At 41.9% G+C, this 22,379-nt stretch overlaps 1 protein-coding gene across 6 annotated transcripts in view; it reads right to left on the reverse strand.

Annotated features, from left to right (window-relative positions):
* The window catches only part of Tgo (Aryl hydrocarbon receptor nuclear translocator homolog tgo), a 35,819-nt gene that overhangs the window by 10,785 nt on the left and 2,655 nt on the right, over positions 1-22,379 (reverse strand). For 2 of the 6 annotated variants that reach the window (XM_077405791.1, XM_077405787.1), the window contains exons 1-2: positions 18,474-22,087; positions 7,548-7,628 (exon numbers count right to left, since the gene is read on the reverse strand). In XM_077405791.1, the coding sequence (XP_077261917.1) occupies positions 7,548-7,628; positions 18,474-18,706 (314 nt within the window). In that variant the 5' untranslated portion in view covers positions 18,707-22,087. Of the gene's footprint in view, positions 1-7,547; positions 7,629-18,473; positions 22,090-22,379 lie in introns of those variants that run through there. The other 4 variants (XM_077405788.1, XM_077405790.1, XM_077405789.1 and 1 more) reach the window with 4 other exon arrangements.

Below are 22,379 nucleotides of genomic sequence, written 5' to 3' on the forward strand. Positions count from 1 at the left end.
TATACGACGCTCCGCGGAGTAAGTTAAGAGATACAAACAAATATTTGCGATTGGCCGGACCAGGCACGAAGCGATTTTTTTTTATTTTATTCCTTATACTTCGAGAGTAAATGACTTATAACTATCTTTCCTTGTTACCCATCGCGTATTTGTGTGTATAATAACTATAGAAAGCACTTCCTGCGGAAGGAATTATTGTATCAACTGACATGTTCTTTATTGAACTAGGCAGTTTGATCGCTATATTTCCTGAACGGATCTCTGCCCTGAAATGGATAAGGAAGGAGATCGGTTCACGAGATGATAAAAAATTTGTTCAGTCCGTGAAATGGATAGTTTCGCGATCAGACCGTAACGTCGATATCCTACCCGGATACACAGGGTGCGAGATTAAAATTTGATATCGATATGCTGATTGGTTTGCGCTAACTTTTTTTTCGCGGCGTCTACTCCCCGCGACTGGATGGCCGCGATATGAAATATTGAAAAATAAAATTGATCCGTTAAATAGGACTGGGCCGTGTCTGTGCGAAACGTGTCATTGTATTTCGTTATATTTATATCTGAGAATTAATTTCCTGATCTATAATGAATTTTAATTAGAACTCTTTGGGTATCCTTGATTTGGATATAAACATCGGATGGAAAATTCAGTTATTGAATTTTGATACAATTTTAGCTCTGTAAAAGATCGAAATATTTATCATACTTATGTAATATAATATTATAAAAATCTGATTTTATTTGCCGGTGTAAATTTACTATTGATCGGTTATGTGAAAGGCATGACATGTGACATGCATAGATATTGCATTATTTCATAAAATTTTCTTCTGTGTAATATAATGTATTCCCAAAGACGCTTTAATATAATATACATCAAATTTAATTACCTTGTCATTAGAATAATAATAAAGATTCTGAATTGTTTATTTCTTGAACGGTGAGTTTCATATATAAGGAATTATTTATTATAACAAAACGGAACTTCAAAAGAGAAAAGGATATGACAGGTCGAAAAAGAAATCGTCATGAGATTCAAGTCAATGCCGATCGCCTTTCACTTCCCTCTCATTATACGATTCGGTGCAATTTTTTTCGTCGAGCTGTGCGCGCGGACGATCGTTATCGTTATTATTATCTCGTCCCGAGGACCAAGGGAATCCGTAACGCTCGACGACGTCGTGGATGGCCCCGGCAGAGGCCCGCTATTTAAAAGAGGCCACGGCGCTTAAAGCGCAAGTATAAAGCGGAGTATGCACCGCGTGGCATGGCAAGAGAGGAGAGGGATGGAGGGATGGAGGAACGCGATCCGTGAAGAGGAGGACGGGGAGAGAACTCCTGGGTCAGAGGTCAGACGCTCCGAAGTTGCCCGCTCGCTCCGTGGGTCCAAGCTCCGTGTACCGGGGCATACCGGGTGTCCCAGTACTACCTCACACCAGCTTCTTTCCGATCCGATCCTCTGATCCCGAAGTCGCGATACGTTTGCACTTTATTTCTTGAATAATCGATCCGTGCAAAGTTTCTTTCAACTGGGTGTAGGAACTTTTTTCGGTCAAAAGTCGTTATTATATTTCAACAAAGTATCTGCCTTTCAAACAATAAGCAATATTATAGATACACTGCTATGTAGAAGACATAATTTTGGAATAACATCTACGCTGCATAATTATAAAAGAAGCTACCCAGTTTATATCGCGTGTTGGTTAAAGTATTATAAAATATTATAAAATGTTATAAAAGTAAAATGTACATGTTAATAATGCATTAAATATTTTTCGTCGACGAACAGTGGCCACAAATATCATTTTTTTTTACGAAATAAACAATACAGAAGATAATACAAAAAGCTACAAAAGCTACATTTTTAATCGGCACAACAATGATTATATACGCCGACGACGATTCACAATGAACCGAGACACCGCAGTTACCACGCTATTCGATACACAGGGGTCGTCGGATGCTGAGGCGGACGACACGGTAAAAGTGCCTGATCCCTAGGCTGGGGGTCAACGCTGACCCCGTGACACCGGTCACGTTACTTGAAAAAGAGGATACTAGTTGAAGGTTGAGGTAACAGAGATCCCTTTATCCGGCGTGACTCCATTTTAAATGTATAATAAAATGCGACGTGTGCACGTCTCGCGGAACTTAAAACTGCAAGATAGAAACGGGAATCTAATATCGCGGACGCGCGACGCCATCTGTGCTGTTAATCAGCCATGAGAAATAAGATTGTGAGAAACGCTTAGATTGTTCCTTCCGCGTCTCTTTAAAATTCTAGACTCTAAAATTCTCGCGCAACGATCGATCAAGCATCAACCGATATGGAGTTATAGTATAGCCGCTCCAGTTGTTAGAGAGTCAGTCACGATCGTCGGAATAGCACCGGTACCCTCTGTACACAGGCTCTCTATGCCGTGGTGATCTAATGTCGGTTCAGAAACACACACACACACACACACACACACACGCCGCACACAGCACAGCCCCACGAAGGGGAAAAAATCCTCCCGGTGTACAAAGGAGAAGACAATCGCGAAGAAAGCGCGAGTTATCATCGAATTGCCTCGCATTTAGGGATGCTCGCGATGCCACGATAGGCAGTTTGCTCTCCATACTTCTCTGACATCATCGGTTTCCGGCACGCTTTATCTTCGATATTAGCTATATAGATACCGGACCGAACGAGCGTAACATGATTGTACGACGCTTTACAATGCGATTCGTACATGCAATTTATAACGTCTGTTCACAAGATCGTCTAATGACACTCCCCTGCCCCGCATATTCGAAATTCCCGAACGCTCGTATGCATAAATTTATGGACTTGTGAAACAGAGTTGTAACGTCGTTACTCAATCGTATACAATTTATTCGTTGTGATTTGCCTCCCGCACCTAACTGCATCGATATGCATGAAATTAAGGATCGGCGAATAAATAACGTATTCGCTACGCCCTTGCATTGATAGAGGAATGTAGGAATAACATATATAGCAAACGGATATAAGTCATCTGTGTATTCGCATTGTCTTCGTTACTGAAACGGATAAAGAGGCGGACACCCCACAGCGTTATATACTTATATATGCATCTGACTGTAACCGTATTACCTGTGATTAAGAATAAACTTTAATGGCAACGTAACTTCCTTACTTCGCATTTGCATCTTGTTTGCTGTTCTTCTTAATTTATATTCGGAATTCTAATTCGACATCTCTTATCGAATCCCGCGCGAATTTCTTGTAATTATGCGTCACATTCGTAAAAACTGATATTCGATGCATTTCTTTCTGCGCGTCAAAATAAACGTTAGATAAACTTTAATCGCGATAGTTGTCCTCGCGCGTCGATTGATCCAGTAACTCTCGTTTAGCGTTCTAGTTAATTTCCCCGTACGTTCAAGCCGTTCCGCGGCTTATTACGCCATAGAAGAGGCCTTTTAATTAATTGGCCTATGAGAGCAATCTGCGCGACGATCTGCATCATGTGCTCTCTGGTAGTGGTATAGCGAGGCACCGTTGCTCTTCCTTATGTGGCGTTTAAGGCACGTGCTTTTCACTGTAGCGCGAGATAATCTCTCCTCCGTTCGAGAGCCTCCTTACGGCGATTCTGATTTCTGCGAGATTCTAACATCCTCCCGTAAACTTTTGCAATTCGCGAAGGCTTGGTGTTATTATGATCGTTCGCCACGGTGATTTTACCGTTTTAGAATACCTCGGTTTCTCTCATATTATTTCTCTCATATTCTTTTTATTTCACACCGAAGGCTTTTCCAGATAGAATGAAAATAAAATAGCGCGCCGGAAAATTAATTAATATTAAAAAAATCTTGTGTATCGAGACACGTGTTAGCTGATCGTGATAAAAAATCGTGTAATAGTGATCTTTAACTCCAATTTCTTCGCTTTACGCGTCAAGCATGAACCCAATATAAACTTTAACGACGCACAAAGTCCATGTATCGAACGTTATTTAAATCATTACCAAACTGAACGAAGACGTTATAATCGCGCGCGCGAAACGGCAGCGCGTCGAGTCATAAATTTCCGTGTAACGTATTTACTGCCGTGAACGAATAATCGCAAAAGCGCAATGTTCGCCGGACACACCACGCGTTATAAACGATGTCTGTACTTGAATTTATTGCAACACCGTGTTGTCACAACCTTTTTCCGATACCTTCCCCTATATTTCTCTTTCACTTTCTGTTCCGTTATAATTCTAAATGACATACTACTATACGTCACTCGAAAATTTAGTAAATATTAGTGGCAGTCTATTCTTTAAAACTTTATATTTAAAATTCTTATCCAATTTTTTCTTACAAAATTGCTTTTCCTACAAAAAGCTGTTTTGACTAAAAAAGAAATTATCTCTTCAAATTCGGTATGTGTCTTCCTTTTTTAATTAATAATAACTTTTGCGGAAGACATTCGGCCGAAGTCGAGTTAAAATGCGTTATGTTGAAGAGGCTAGTGATGAAGAATCACGTTTCCAAAATCCCTTAATGAGAAAATGGATCACTACTGTAAGAAGGGAAATAAAAAGCACAAAAAAGGGAGATTCTACTCTGGGCGACCGCCGGTATGCGACAAAATTATTTCGTGGTTATCGTGGCACCAAAAGTGCCGGCACCTGCATTAATGCCGAGAAAATGCGAGGATGAGGAAACCCAAAGTGGGAGAGACAGGAAAGAGAGGAAAACAAGAAGAGGCCTAAGAAAGAGAGAGAAGTTACGGGCAAGGCGGCAAGGAGAGGCGCGCGCGTCTTGCGGCAGGAGGCAGTAATTGCGTTATTAACTTAAAAGTGAGGTTCTCCGGAGAGAGGACCGGGGGCGAGAAAGGGAGAGAGACAAAGGGGAGAAAGAAGAGAGAGAAAGAGCGCGCGACATCAGAATGTTGCCGGTCGGTCTTTGCCGCGGAGTCCGCGTATTCTTTCGCGGCACCGTATATACCTGCGAAACGACAGCGCGGATACGGAATTGCAGGTGAACCACCACGGACCCACCCGTGGCGGCACGCGATGAGAGACCATGGATAAGATATCGTTATTTGCTATTATGGCGGATCGACAGTCAGTCTTCAGATAGGCCGACGTTAAAAAATAACAGAGCGCTTTTTTCGACGAGGTAATCGACTGGATTGAGGCGAGACTTTCTGCAGATTCAAATTAGGTGATTACCAAGAATTAAACTATTTTATTGACTGGATATTATGGTTTCGCAGACGAAACATTAAGGGCTCATGCACAATGCCAGGAATAAGGAACAAGGAATTAAAACATAGTAGTCGCATTTTTTTCAAGACGCAGCTTCTCTTTTTTTTCAAGACACGGAATTCTCTCTATGTTTAATTCCTTGTTCCTTATTCCTCTCATTGTGCATGAGCCCTAAGACACGTAACGGAGTTTTTTTTTACGAAATAAAATTTAGTAATGAATTTTCTACGAACTGTGACAAACGTTTCGAACGGTATGAGCATTTAATCCTTAATTAGGTGATACCGGAGTGGATCGTCATAACATACAACTGACGATGTAGATAAACATAATATGGTACCAATCAGGTAAACCTGGTAAATCATGTGATTTCTTCTCGCGTCGCGTGCATGAAATTAACAAGATGAGAAATTTCTAGCTGACCCTCTACGAACAGACAGATCGAGCAACGCGAGAACCCTCGCGAGCATTTCCGCACTATCATTTCGCAAGTATGTACTGCAAACAGCGAATAAAAATCGTAAAATGAGAAAGAGAGAGAGAGAAAAAAAATAGAAACATGCGGCGTTCTCTAATCTCGTTTAGTGAAACGAAAGATGATTGCATCTCAGTTGCAGAAGAATATAGAGAGGAATGTAACTTCGTTACATTTTATGTCGAATAGCTTCAAGCATACGGTGGAAATATAGTATGCAGAAGAAGTAAACGCGAAATTTACACGAACATAAGTGTGACCATGCATATAATAGCGCGCATTAAAAACCGACGAACTCCCTGCAACTCCAGATATAAGAAGAAAAATGTAATATATTTAACAGTTTACGAATACTTTTTTTTTTATGTGTTATGCACAACCAAATCTAATATAATTTTATCTCTTTCGGTTTACCGTGATATCATTATTTTGTTTAATATTTCATGTAATTAACGTGATTAACAAGAAAATGCGTGAGAATTTTTATGATCAATGAAAAATCCTACTTGGCATGGCTATAGTCGCACGGAATCGCGTTTATACTCGGTTTTTCGAATACGTTCCCTATGATCAGCTTTATACCATGATTAGATCAGGTAGGGAAGCATCGTGGGCCTGGTGCTTAATAGAGACGTAACGCCATACACAGTCACGTTACACAAAGCAGGGGGCTGAGTCACGACCGATCAATGTTACACGCGGTAGGCTCAACCTCCCAATCCTTTTTTTTTTGCTTTTTGTCTATTGATCAGTCAATCAATCAAGATCGATCGTCTTTATCCGATCACGTCCGCGTGATTTATTTTCGTTTCTAATAAATGTAAGTAAAAACATGATGTTTTTTTTTTGTTTACATTGATATCAAGCGTCATTTAGAAAATTAAGTATCTTAAATAAAATTAAAACTTCGCTCTTTAACTACCGATGTTTGACGATTAAAAATCTGTCATAAAATTTTAATTAAAAAAGAATTGTATACATGTACATCGAAGAAAAATAATAGAGAAGAGACACGCAACGTGTGTGTTTCTGCGACACGTCCCGCGTAATTGTATACACAGACGTAGAAGATTCCTCGAGGATTTTGACGTAGATTTTTATTCACGGCGTCCGGGGAGTAGCTATATTTTATACGTAAGTTATGCGTCTCACGTTGTACATTATTTTCCGGCTTTTGTCCGGCGAATTTAATGCCCGTGCCAGCCGAAATATCTCGGAAGGGAATCAAAGTATACCGTGTCTCTTTCGTTGTACACGGACTTGAAGGACGCGCACTCCGGCGCGCGTATAAGTACCTTATGTTCCCACGCTGGAGCAGCCTCGAGGGCTTCCCATTCCGCTATCGGCTCCTCACATTGCCCGGTATCATGTAGGTATGTATGTACCTTCTCGTACTTGAAGAAGAAGGCGTATGTACAGGGTGTACCGGTGAAACATATTGAGCCGCGGTTTCGTGAGGCGAATTAACAAATGCCGAAGAGAGAGAGAGAGAGAAAAGTGTCTTCGAAGGTAATTTTCGTAAGTGTCCGAATAATGTAATCGGGTTTAGTTGGCTTGAAAATGTCACGGCGAAATTGCAAAGTGGATCAAAAATAAGTGGATTGAATAGCGGAAACGTAGTTGTTCGATGGAAATATTATTATAATATAACGTCGTTTTATTGTTACAATATTAGTCGGAACTTTCATTGATTATAAAAATTCTCGCGCAAATATTAAACAAAATAACGATATCGCGGTGAACCGAAAAAGATAAAATTATATTAGATTTGGTTGCGCATAACATGTCAAAAAGTATTCGAAAACCTTTGAACAATCAATATTATTGAATTAGGCCTAAACACTTACCTGGCAAATCTCTCCTTGTCCTGTACATTGTCATCGTCTAATCTCCTATATTTACAACCACTCGGATCATCCTCGTCAGATCTATAAAATAAATAAAAAAATACGTTAATTATATCAGTCGTAATTATGAATCTTCGATTCAATGAATGATTCTTATTGAATGTTATGGCATTGATTATTTTAATAATCGCTTATAAATAATTCGTCAATCATTTCGACTTCATTTCATTGTCGTTTAAACATTCCATGGAACGCTGTCCATTCGTAATCGTCCACGTGATAATCACTGATACTTGAAAGCAGATTAAGTTAAATGAACGGTAAAAGAATATATTCTAGGTGCCAATCCGTTAAGGACAAATGGCTGTCGATAGCCGAGTTCAGCACCCGAAAGGAACGAATAATAGAAATTCCGCGTGCGTCGCGTCACCGATACGTAAAGTGTAATCGCTTCCGGACTGCCAAACGTGACCGCGTACGTTCCAAAATTGGTCAACGGTAGGATCGTCGGCGTCGCCGGCCTTTCTCCCCCCTTAAATCTGGAGCGCCCGTAACAGTAAGCGACGACGAGAATCTCATGCGCGATATTCACAATCATTCATTCGACCGGCTTTTCCATTCAAGCTATATCGTTGGATCATTATGATCATTAACAAGATCTTTCGGAAAGAAGAGCAACAATCGGTTATCATATTATTCAGTCATATGACATATTACATGAAAAAATTCCAGATATCTCTTTCAATTCGCAATCGTAAGTTCCATAATATAAAGATATTTTTGGCCCATTGTTATCATAAGAAGATCTCTCAGATAGAAGGATAACAGCTGATTATCATTCAGTTATCTGATGTAAAGAAATCACGTAAAGAAATTCCATCAGATATCTCTCTTAATCCGTATCGTCAGTTCCATACGAACTGACGATTATAATACAATAATATACGATATAATATAAACATACAATATCAATTAATCAATTAATTATTCATCAGATTCTATGTACATGTATATTTAATCTCTGAAAAGATTTAAATAGGCGCGCGATTATCACGTCGATATCGCGCTTTGAATTCGCCGAAGAAACCCGGGAGCGAGCTGAGCGTTTACGAGTCCTCGCTTTTGGAGGACGGTGAGAGAGAAGAGGGACGGAGATAGATAAATCGGGGATCGATAAATCCGTCACCAATCGTCTCATTACCGGTGTAGGAGAGCGCGTGTACCGTCTCTACCGAACGCGATAGAAAATTATGCTCTCATTGCGAGAGCAGAGATGAGCTCGACGCTTGCGCGCAGAAATCCGGCCGATCGTCAGTCTCGTATTGCACAGCGCCCGCGCGGGTGATGTACGATTCTGACCCTGAGCGAAAAAGCGAGACCCCTTTACTTACCGGCGCCCCTCCACCCGCCGTTCCTCTGCTTCGCCCTATCCCGCCCGTACCCCGCTCGTGCCCCTCCGCGAGGCTCGCTCACCGGTGAACGTCGCGTTGAAGAGACGGTGTACGGCCTCTCTACCCCCCCTCTTCCCCTTCTTTCGTTTCCCCGTCGCAAAGTCCATAGGACCCAACGGATCCGAGGTAGGGATGGTGTAGGGCCCGGCAGTGAGTGTATCCGGGTATCGCAAGCGCGAGGAGGGTTTGAGGGAGAGCCCCCCTTGCTCCTCCGTCTCTCTCTCCGTCATCTTCCTGCGCGGGAATCTTCTCGGTTCCCTTCGTCCCCACGTTCTCCGCGTTCCTTTTTTCCTGCTCCTTTTCCTCCTCGCGAGAGAGCGAGAGGAATGGAGAGAAAGAGAGAGAGGGAGAGAAAAGAGAAGAAGAGGGGGAGTCGCGAAGACTTATGGAGTACATAATGATGCGCCCCGCGGTATTACGTCGACTTAACGGACGCGTATGCGTGCTTCGCAAGCGATGAAGTCGACGACGTCGAGAGGTATTCGCGGCGGGCGGGCAAAGCCTCGGGCTGAAGTTTTAGAAGAAGAAAAAAGAAATGGTCGCGTACGTAAATCGATCGTGAACATTGCAGTCGATTTACGTACTACGATTGAAGAGTGAAACTATTTCCGCATCCAAGATACCTATCTTAGATATCTCGTTCGTTATTTTTCAATTGCATTCGAATTTATAATATTTCCCATCGGCTCTCTCTAAACGAGGTACGTCGATTCTGCGTACCAGGTGCTGATTTAATTCAATCCACATCCGCTGTATACAAAATCCTTGGCTTACGCATCATAAGCGAATATGAGGAAAATAAAGCTATAAATTTCGACCCCCCCTGCCCCGGTCCTGGAGCGAGAAAAGTATCCGAGGTAGAGCAACGATAAAGTGAAAATTATGGGGGAAAAAGGCAGCCGAAGGTGAGAGAGAGATAAATGTGTGACAGGGAGATGTATGAAGCGCATAATGATGCGCAGCGCAATATCACGTCGACTTAATAGGTGTTTCGCAAATAGAAAATCGCGCGCAGTAGGCTTAGCGACTCTATTCGCTACGGGATTTATTTACGACGAACGAGGAGAGTGCAGTTTTTCAATACCTAATGTCTATACATGCTGTTAAAATAATCTCAAGAATAAAATTGCAACTTAAAAATTGTGAAAAAAGGATTGATTTTATTTTATCAAAACGGTTTAGCTTATAATTACGATTAAATCGCGATTAAGAATGCGTCAATTCCTTATTTAGCTTTTACGAAAGGGTACTGTTATTTATGATATGATCATTATATTGTCAGATATTAGTTTGTAATATATAGATATTTGACATGTATTCTCTTTTATACGGAGCGTAATGCTAGTATTAATTTATAATTAAATGTCATGTTCAACATATTCTATGATTGCATGTTATATCGATAAACATGTATAATATTAGTGATTGCTGATCAGAAAATTCCACCGCACTCCTCTACAATTGCGAGGAGAGCAATTCTCGGTCAGAAAAACTCTTGCCATTAATTTCAGCACGTTTCTTTCTCTGTAATTTTACAAGAGTAAGAATATAATTATGAAATTATTTTGATATGTATAATGAAATTATATTGTTAAATAAAGCTTCAGGAGGGCAAGCAACACGTTAAATCGTAATCTTTCGATTTATTTCAACTAAACCTTTTTTTGGGGGGAGAAATTAAAAAATGGTTAAACAAATTTAAATCTGCGTTCACGTCGGCGAATGCATTCCTGAGATTGGATGCAAATCCGAGAGAGAAGATACGCGGCTTTGACGCCGCTCTGCCATTACGGTAGTTTGACCTTTGACACGAAGGCGATTTGGGCAGTCCAGTTCGGAATTTCGGCGGCGCCGATTGAAGAACTGGACACAGACGCAATGCACAGTTACGGTGAAAGGGTTTCTCTCTCTCTCTCTCTCTCTCTCTCTCTCTCTCTCTCTCTCTCTTTCTCTCTCTCTCACACACACTCTCTCTCTCTCGTTTCATGTTCTCCACGTGCATTATAAGTAGACCCCGTAACACGATCGAGGGGGTCAGGGCAGCCCCCCCGCTCTATTTCCCTGTTTACGCGCCTCGGAACGCCCGATAATTTGTATACGTCGCGAAAACCGTGGGAACAAAGCGCCGATACTTAGGTGTACGCGGCGATCGTTATCTCCGCTATCGGTATACCGTCGTAAACTGTCGTATCTTTTTAATGTAGCCGTGTTGCGCGAGAATAACGAACCGTCGGCGTCGCTCGAGAGAGCGGACACATGTACCCGCTATTGCGATACGCGCATACGCGGATACGATGCATTTCCGTTTAGGTATAATGGATTAATAATTTAGCGAGACGATAAGTATAGCCCGCGAATGTTCAAGCTGTTTGTCATATATGACGAAATGTGATGTCTGCTATTAATTTTTCCCAATTGATAATTAGAAGATATGAGTGTATTTAATTCGAATATATGCGAATAATATGTGATTGAACATAATTATTTAATAGTGGCGAACAATATATTATCTGACAATAAACGTTTACAATTCGATAATAACAGCATGAGAGAGAGAGAGAGAGAGAGAGAGAGAGAGAATATTTAGAGAATATTTAATAAATAAGATCGACATTGAACCAATAATTATTTACTTAAAAGTAAAAAAATATTTTATAACCAAAAATGAAAACATTTCAAATTATTGCACTGACTAATATTACTGTATATAGTTAAATAGATGTTTTTCAATTATGCTATACAAGCCACGTTTCTGCCAAATTTTTTATGATTATGAATTTATTTATATCTTAGTTATTTCAATCAAAAACACAAGTTTTACTTAAATTCTCATATTAATTATTAATCGTAAAAAGGTACATGCGTTAATTAAAAAAAATTCACATTATTAAAAAAAAGTTGACGGACATTGATCGTCATAAAGATGCACGTGTTTCTGAGTTCTGTCGTCAGTTTTGCACCTTTCTTTTGAGAGTTTAAAGAGCCAGAAAAAAATACGATACTCTTGCGAAGAAGAAAAAGAAGAGAAATTCGTGTGACGTGTCCAGTACGGTGGCGCCTTTTTGCATTTTTCCGCGGCGTATGGCGCCAAAGTCACGACTTGACCCTGTCGTCTCCCTCTATCCCAACCTTCTTTCGTCCACGATCGTACTTATTTTGTCGTTCCTTAAGGTTCACGTGTTACAACTACTCTTTTTACACGACGCCAAATGTATATCCAAGTACCTCCTAAGAAAAAGAGAAGGTACTCTATTTGGTAAAGAAAGGCAAGATGATATTATATAGATGCTTAATATCTAAACATCTATTAATTAAATTGTTAAGATAATACAAGTCATAATTTTTCAGTTACAAACGATAAAATTTGCATAAAAATTTCCATAAAATACGTATACTTCAATCCTGTTATTTTTCTCAATTTTTCATGACCATAAACTCGAATATATATCAATAGAAACAGAAAACACGGAAGAATCATTTTCGTTTATTTTATAAATCTGTCCGAGTTTCACGCGTTCAATTCGGAGGAGGATCGCCGGACGATTTTTAGCGAGCAAAGAAACGGAAGAGAAAAATAATAAGGGAAGAAGAGGAAGATCTCAGTAGTGCGATGCATCCTGATCGATCGCGGGCCGTGGAAAATCGTCACGGTGATCGGCGACGACGAGGGTCGGCAGGAGCGATCGAGGAGGTGGTGACCAATAAGGTCGCTGGAGAACGGATAAGAGTCGCGGAGTCGAAGAACGATGGACCGCCCCTCGCTCCGGCGGTAGTGCGCGAGGCCCACCAATGGCCACGCTGTTTTCGCCTTAATATGCAAGCCTGGCCGCCGGCATTACCGTTCTCGTAATGAAAAAATTACGTCACCAAGCCGCTTAGGCGTTAGATAGCCGATCAGCGCTATGAGACGCACCATCGTTGGACGTTCGTTGGCGCCGCGGCGCCGGCGCCGAGGCGATCTGAATGCCCGAGGCATTACGTGATCAATTCGATCTCGGGGGAGAAATATATTGTTATACATTTATATACATTTATCGGGAATTCGTATATATACGGAGATGAATTTAATGAGTCATTAATAAACGCGCGAAGTAATTTGGTTATTTTAGATTAAATGTGAACCTTCTAATGAAAGAAAATTTAATCTTTCAATAACATTTTATTTATCGAGTAATTTTTAATAAGATTTCTCTCTTATGTATACACTAATTTTGTTAATAAGTTTGGCTCTCTATTGGGCAGTTTCAAGAGATTCTTTGCTATATACACATGCTTCTATGTTACTTTTGTTACACACGCAATATTCTGTCGACGTAGATTCTTGATATCAGAGATTGATATCTACAGCCTTGTGTTCATTGTTACATCGTATCCCGAATATTATCATAGATTCTCAATACCATGTATCCTTGACACGTTAAATCCCTGCATTTCTGTGATCCTCAATATCTTGATATTATAAATTTGTGATATTACAAATCCGCAAACTTAGCGATCTCTATAAATCATAGATTGCCGGTATCGCATCTTGCTGTCTGTGCGCGAGCGGTGGAAGGAATCGGAGATGACTAGATGAGGCGCGTGAGAAGAGCTTAATGCAAGAAATTGTCTTTAAATCTATAGTATATTTACACGGTCTAAATTTACAGTATTTACAAAGTCTTTAATTCGGTTACGCAAGTCCGCGAGCCACGGATTTTGAGTATTCGCGCACGCCAAAAGTTTTTTCCGTTCCGCGAGCCACGGTTCGTACCGAAATCTAGAAAACTATATAGACGCGAGCCGCGAAGTCTCTCGGTATTATTTTTAACGCTAATAATAATATGTAAATCCTTCATAAATTCAGTACATCATGTTTTCTGTGTAATTTCGATTTTAAGGGACTGTAGTGTTATTTTTTTTGTATTAATTCGCAAAGTTCCCAAGTATTTACTTCGTCGGGCGACATAAATGCCGACAGACATCGAGATTCGTTATTCGATTTTGTCCCATCGCACGCCGGCACGGGACGGATCAGAAACTCGACCGTTTTCACGCCTGAGAAAATCCTTATTGTCTAAGGCGGGTTGGTTTGCCTAGAGCGGAAAGTCACGCGAATCGACACACAAGGAAGAGGAAACGAGAAATGAACTTTAATTGCGCACGCCGTTTAGTACTTCTATGCGTATAACAAACAGTAATATGTACAACTGACTGCTTCTATTCGTCTTCCTTCCGTTCTGGATATTCTTTTTTATTTTTCACGTTATTTTTAACGGTGTATTTCTAATTTATGTCTAATAAGTAAAGTAGAGAAATAAAAAAATATTGAATGTTGAGAGATTAGTTTCTGTTACGATAATTTTGATGGCGAAAAACGAAGAACTTCAACTTGCTGTCAGTTTGTTTTATTTTTACCTTTTGTGATTCCCCATTCAACGGCGCGCGCGCGTCCAGATGCATGTCGATCGTGTATGACATAAATATGCATCGCGGCCCGCGCGTACGGAGCGTTACTAACAGGGTCTTAATTATGAATGAAAATAATACGCGCGCTTCAATCTCGTAACACACTTTCCTCGGCGCGTCAAGCCATCCGGTTCAACGACTCCTCTGCGGCAGAAGCGTGCGGAAAAATATCGTGCCCGCGCACACGAGAACGAATATGACGCCGACAATCACGGCCAAGCAATTTGTACGCTCGCTTGTTCTTCTCTCCGTCACATGCTGACGTCGATAATCGGTCGATTAGATTTGTGTTAATTAAAAGTCGAACGAACGTCAGAATTCTTTCCACAACGCTGCGATTTTTCAAACTAAATATCAGAGTCCTAAAATTATAATAAAATAGGTGATAAAAGCTCACATTTCCTTCTCGTTAATTGACAATGTTTCAATTTTTTCCGGATAATTCTGCATGCCAGCAGAGTATCCGGCGTCTTCTTTCTTTCACGACGAAACTCGCCCACTTGCCGAGTTTGCCGGGCAAGGCAGCGGGATTCGGGGAAACGATGTTATTGCGTAACGTAATGATCTGGTAATCGGTCACGTGGATTTGCGTTGGACCGGGCCGGCCGCAAATCTCCGCTACGTGACGAATTCCGCGACGAGCGGGTTTTGCCGCGTGCCTGCGCCCGCACGTGAGTGCACCATCCGCACGCGCGGCGCGGCGCTAAGCTTCTCGCATTAGTTCGCGCGCTTCTGCAATCGACGATAGTTTGTTTGCTCCGTGGCGAACGATGCGTCGCACCACGCGGCTGCAAGCTGCACGAGGGCGACGAGCAAATCGAGAACGCACAGCAACGCTGCTGCTGCTGCGTAACACCTCATTAGCGTTCGCGGAAGTAAGGCCGCGCGCCGCCCGTCCGCGTCGCGAGATTTCTTTCGCTTTTGTAACAGCAGCGCGCGGCACGTGCGGCAGCGGTGCTTGATCGACAAAAAAAATCGAACGCGTATCAATTTTTCATTATATCCGTTAGAGATTTCTTTTCATTGACAGTTATCATTCTTACTGGAGTTTTGTTCTCTTGAAAATGTGATGAAAAAGAATATTCGAAGGACAAAATAAAGAACGATTATCGATTACGTATAACGGAAGAATCCTTCTATTACTTTAATCAAGAATATTATTGAAGAGAACAGAAAGCTATATATTATTTTATTCATTGTTTTTTTAATTGACTTTTAATATATAACTTGAATAACATCTTTATGAAAAGCCGAGCGCTCCTTTGTTTGTCCTTCACGGTTTGAGATTCAGAGCTGTCCGTGCGCCCGTAAACGTAGGTACTCTGTTTTGCATGGCGTGTGCGTGCAAGGATACACGTATTAAATGCACGCCCTCTCTGTTGTTGTTCGATGTTAATTGCGCGCAGTAATCATTTTAACGTTCGTTCTAATTATGCGAATGCTATTTGGATTACATTTGCATCGTAAAAACTCCCGATGCGCTACTGTTCTTCGGCAAACGTGGTATTTAATACAGACCGAAGTTTTTTAATCTCGCCAAATAATCCCGTTTTATCTGTCAATAAAATTTATCGGCGACGGTGTAAAAACTTTCATCGCAATTGCCGATAAAATTCGCACCTATCGCGCGACGGCATTTTTGTTAATACATATTTTTAGATATCTAGGCTTATCGCGCCGCACGTGCCTTGGACTATAATTATGAGTATCCTTCTCGTAATATCGTCTCGCCACGAGTTTCGTTATGGTTCCGAGAGATTATCGTTATCGTTGTTTCGATGACTGTACCCCAAGTATCGCTTCATTCAAGGCCGCGCGCGCGAAAAGTTTTTTTTATACAAGATACACGTGTCTTTGTGTGGAATACATCGCAGGGAAACGGAGCGACGCGAGTTCGATTAAAAATGCAGTTCGAGCCCGACACAAGCGAGGAAGCAAGACACCTTGATCGTATCGTATTACTTTATCGAGAACGTTTTCTTCATCGAAAATACTATCAAGAAGCTAAAAGGAAAGATTATCTTTCATTGTATAAAATTGTATAAAAAAGTGTATATGTTTCTGTTGTCTTTTTAATTACAAAAATCATATTACTAATATACTCTTCAGAATATCACATTTGACAGTTAAATACAGTTGCTTTAATTCTAATAAAAAACAAGGACCGTCTACAACAGCTAGAGTCTACCAAACCGTTTGCCTTCGTGTTTTTCGTGAATTCTTATGCCTCGCTCTCTAAAGAAAAATTCAACGCCGGTTCGATATCTAATAAAATAATTCAGATCGAGTCGTGAGAGAACGAGGTGTGAATCTATTGAAAATTCTCACTTTGGCCGCTCATCTCCCCGGAAGGAGAGCAACAAGTGAGTAAACATCCTGCACGCCACGGATCCTCGAGTCCGCGCGAATCGTCGCCGCGCGATCGAATCGGACAGCAATGTTGCAAGTCTAAAGCTGCCAGCGAAACGGCCAGGAATATCGTGACACGCGTACGTCCGACCGCTAAGAGACGAAGCTGGGATCAATGGCGCGTGACTGCGTCGGGTTCGTCGAAAGTGAGGAGGAGATATAATGGCTGAATGGGAGAGAAGGGGAAAAACGCTCCCCTTCGCACTCGTTTCACCCCAGAGCGGGGTCGGCTGCTATTTTCGATAGATCGACCTTTCACCCCATCGCAGAAATACCGAAGCACGGACGCGCTCCTAAACGGAAAACGCGCGAATGTGGAAAGTTACGGCTTAGACTAGAATACGCAGAAAAATATAGTCGGCACGTCATATCGGTGAAGTGCGAAAAAAATAGTTAGCACAATTGAATCTTATCTGAAAGCAAATAAAAGATAAAATTGAGAAAAAAAATGAGAAAGATATCGTAATCAGTATAACTGTAACGTGCAAGTTTTTCTGCATGGAAATGATTGTACGTCGAATTTTTTCCTATATACGTCATATTCGATGTATGTATGTATTGAAATATCCAGCCAGTTAAGTTGCAGCGAAAAACAAAATCGTTACGCGAGCTGTCCGTCGACGTGCTGATGCGGATGAAAACTTGCTGATTCTGCAATAACATTCCGTATAAAGACCAACAATAATACGCGACGATGACGGGCATGGAATAAAATTACGCGACGTAAAGCTATACTTTTACATTTTTAACACATTTCTGTGTTGTCAACATTTTATAGATTTGCTTTTAATAGATTGTATTTCTTTGCAAATTTGAATTTTTATATAACTATATACGATATATTAAATAATACTGTAAACACGATATTGATTTTAGCGAAAGTCCTCGTTCAAATTAATTAATTTATTTTTGGATATCAATTTTATAATCTTAATTTTGCTTCATTTATTTTAGAATATATTAGTCGATAGTAATATCATTGAGGATGTAGTCCAGCATCTCTCTTTTCAAAATTTTTTAACCGATAAATACCTCGCTTTTTATGCCACCTTTTACGCCGAAATTTGTCGATAATCGAGCTATCTCAATTCAAAGGAGGTTGCGCTACGCTCCTTTCTCTCTTTTTTCTTTTTTTTTCTTCCGCGCAATCGCGAAACAAGCGCATTCTGCGAATTGTTGGCATCGTGTCAGAATGACTCGTCGGCTGATGAATTGCAATGTAACGAGCGCTAATTGAAGGCGGGTAATTAAGACGGCTGAGAGTTTGTACGCCTTAGAATCTATATTCACGAAAGTTTCGCCGCAATCGAGGGACTCACGTAAAGCACGACAGAGATAAACGTCATAAAAATTATCAAGCCGATAACCACGCTGTAAAAAGTATTTTCATATCGTATGTTTATGTGTGTATATAAAACGCGGTATATTGAAAGATTTAAAAAGACTGAAACAATGCGAGTAATAATCTATCCGACCCCAGTGCATATTTTTACAGATAAAATATCACGGAAAATGTAAATTAAAAAATTCACTATGCGCGCAGAAATGTGCATGTCCCAAAGAGAGAGAGAAAGAGAAAGAGAATATAACGACGAAATAAAAAACGGTGCCCTTTTACCTCCGTCTTTTCGACTCCGGCTGGGCCTGCTGGATGTGATGGGGCGATAGGTCGGGCCCGTAAGACAGAAGTTGATTTCCTGTGGTGACGGGACAGGCGGGCGGGGGTGGCGGCGGCGGCGGTGGCGGGCCTAACTGGTAGCCCACCGTGGCGGAGGGGGCCGCGTAATGCGAGGGGCCCGGTCCGAGACCGACCCCGTAGCCCGCGCTGCCCGCCGACCCGCCCCCGTACATGCCGCTGCTACCGGGATACTCTATTTTGGCGGTTTTTTCTTGCTACAGCCAACTCGATTGTCGGAGAATAAAACGTGTATCACTCTCTCGCGGAGGAGTCACCCGCAGCGAGTTAACACTCCATATCGCCGCTGCAGATTACTCGTCGGCGCACTGTCGCAGTTTCACGGAGATCGTCGTTGCACGCTCTTCGTATCGTTATCGAATCGCGCTTAAATTACCGGCGTTACCGAATTGTCCCTGTTACCTCGCGATTATTCACCGATGTACTTTTGTATCTCCTCTCCTCTATAAAAATACTCGTATGCTTGCGTCCATTGTCAAGTTAATCACACATTATTCTTAAATTATCGACTTGTCGACTTATCGCGCCGAGATTATCGCACTTTTGTACATTTAATGAAATTTATATTGTCGGATTTAGGACGAGAAGAAAGTATGGAATTGGAGAATAATCGTTGACCTCGCGAACTTATTTATTTATATTCACACAGCACAAAAAAAAGGCTTATTAACTCTCGAACTATTCGGTAACGACTCTGTCGCACCAGGTTGGTGCTCGCTTCTTAAAGACACACACACACATATATATATATACACACATACTCAACATATTTGTTTCGAGTCTCGAGAGAGGACTCGCGAAAGTCGCGCGTTACCACAATACACTTCCATCTGTTAGAAATCTCCCCAAAAACTTATCGCACGATATAAATTATTCTGACACAGTAGATAATTCGTCCACGCAAGGTGCTTTCATTCACAGCTTCCGCACAGCATCCGTATCCGTACTCTATCCTTGTTATCAGTTCATTATACACAGTCTTCGAATTGGCAGAATATGCGCCAAGTACGTCACATTCTTCTAACCCCGATCGCACGAAGAATTTCGCGATAAAACGTAGTTTTCACCCTCGTCCCTTGATCGCATCTCGTCATGTTGCGCTTCGATCTTCGTGAAATAAAAAAGAAAATATCTTGACGGTTTAATAGCTCGAGCGCACGATTTCGAGGTTCCTGCTACAGAAACTCGTTCGACTATGTTGCGCTCGCCTTCCACCGAATTATCTTGTCATCTCGTTACCCGGAGCAAGATGTAGATCTACCATCGGTCTACCAAGCAGTTTTGTACTTCGCGTTTCCCTCTTCAGCGTTAGCCGGGGATACTTCAAGAGTTTCGAAGGCTCCCCAGTTTCGAAGGCCTTTGTATCTAAATTCTACTCACGTTCGCTCATGTTACTTCTTCACCGATCTTGAAAAGAGCGCGCGATGGTATATTTTAATAGAAATTATACTTTAATCATTTTATATTCGCTTATTTTATCTGCGCACTTCGAAAATTTATTCTAACATAATAATTGACGAGAGAAATATGTGTTTGTTTCTACCAGATAAAATGGAAGTTTCCATTAAAGATTAATCATTCGAGACTGCGTACGCTTGGTCCACGAATTGTATGGCAATCTTTCGACGAAGACAAAGATAAGCGAAAACGGGAGTTTTATCTAGGATTGCCCCCACCCCCCCGGAATTGTCATTATCTGCGACTGAGAAGCTCCAACGTTTTCCGATATGTCCCTCTTCTTGATGTGCGCACAAAATATAATTTTGCTTCCGTTGCTTTCATCTACTCCATGGGAGTATCATGAAGAATCCTCGAAGTTGGCGCATGAGGATGTGCCGCTGCAAATGAGCGACCTTCTTTCCCGCACGGCGGATTTCGCAATTCGAATAAAAGTCGCTCCTCTCTAATAGATAAACTCCTCGTGTTTCGCTAGTCAACGCGACGGCACACGGCACGATTAATCGACCAAGAAAGAAAGTACGGGAGAAGCAAAAGAAGCTCGTTGCGGAAGTGCGCCTCCGGCGCGGCGGTGATTTCGATTTTGGAAAGCGTCAAATCGGCCACTTTCACGAGGTGAGCTCTATATTCGCTTGCCAATAACAAGTTTGCCCGCCTACGCTCTATTAACTCTATTGTTTGTTTCTTTTCCGCTCTTCCAGTAGTCGACGAGAGCGGTACTCACTCCCGGAGAAAAGTTCTCTGATGGGTCTCCCCCGGGTTCCCAGAACTTGATCGCGAATCCGAGAACGTCACGAGACTCTCGATCTCGTCGGGCCGTCGTTGCACTCGCGCCGAATTCCGCACGCTCCTTTCGTCGCACTGTCGCGTACGAACCACGAGACAATCGCGCTAATCTTTCCCTCGTCTCGCGATTTCCTTAGAGCGACGGCCATCGCTGAAGCGGTTCGCGCGCGTCGCGATCACTTGTCCCAAAGAATTCCGTTCAAAGCCATTCGATCGATTCGCACGGCGAGTTAAGCGAGGCGAATTAGCTTATTTTCGAAACGAAATGACTGCGGAGCAATTTCGCTACGATATCCTGTCGAGTTAGATCCTGTCGAATTCCTGCTGCTTCACTCAGGATGCGTCCGTGAGCTTCTTATCCCTCGGGATGTTTTACCAATCTGCTCGATTATTTTCCAAAATCGTTATTTATATATTTAGGATGTGGAGTCTTGGCTGACTGTGGAGAATCTAATCGCGCACCCTCAAATCCTCGTCGTACCGGAAATCATATGGCGAACGGTGATCACTGGTCTCCGAAACGTTTGTTCTCCGCAGTTGACGCGTTACGTTTGTTTCATCGTAAAATGAACTCGTCGCTCGTTCGAAATCAACTTGGCTGAGCTCGCGTAACGAGAAACGCACGCAAATCACGGATGCGTCAAATTCCCGCGTAAAACCGTGCCACAAAATTCCTCGGCAACACCGCGGTCACCAGCAAAGAAAAAATGAGTTTCTTCTCTTTAAAATCTTTAATGAGTAATAAAATCAATAATAAAACCTTATTGTGATACGTGCGCGTTTTTCTTGCTCGTCTAAAGTTCAGTGTCTGATATAAAGTCAATAAAGGCCGATCTTTCCTCAGAAATTAACGACTAAAATTCTCGCCGCGATTCGACGATAATTAAAGCGTGCCTTTTCAATCAGATGACTCGATATTTTTCATATTTAACACAGAACTCCACATAATTAATTTTCAATACCAAAATAGTTCACATTTTTCAAATATTTCATTATACAAAATCTTCAAGTTTTTCCAGCTACGTTTGTTAAAAATCCTACGATTAATCAAGATCGATTTTTTCTTCAACGATGAGCCTAATTCGCACTGAGAGCCAAACGAGAAAACGTTTGACGACACACGCGGCCAGGCGTCCAATTTTCGGCGCCAAAATTCTCCTCGCGGCGCACTCTCGGATAATGGCGCGTCGGCGATCTCGATCACGATCGATGAAGATCGCGGGCGAAGTGACGCGGACAGACGTTTCGCGGACGTGCGTATGGACGGACGGACGGACGGATGGGTCGCCGACTAGCCACCACCCACAACTCGCTAGTGACTGATTCCACCATAGCCGCATAATGTGCTGCTGCGGTATACCCCGGTGAGGACTATCACTTCTCCCACCAGAGAGCCCCGGACAGCCACCGTTGCGAAGCCACGACTTTTAACCGGGATGCATCGTCGCCGCTCGCAAACGAGCGAGCGAGCGAGCACAGAGTAGGCGTTTCGGGGGACTCCCTTTCCGAGATTAATTCGAAAGATCTTATTGTCGCCGGACCTTGACTCGACTTTTTTCAATTTCTCACATTCGTTCGGTGACA

This window comes from Temnothorax americanus, unplaced genomic scaffold (genome assembly GCF_048541705.1).
Source record: "Temnothorax americanus isolate GAGA-0224 unplaced genomic scaffold, ASM4854170v1 Scaffold2, whole genome shotgun sequence".
NCBI classification, from domain to species: domain Eukaryota; kingdom Metazoa; phylum Arthropoda; class Insecta; order Hymenoptera; family Formicidae; genus Temnothorax; species Temnothorax americanus.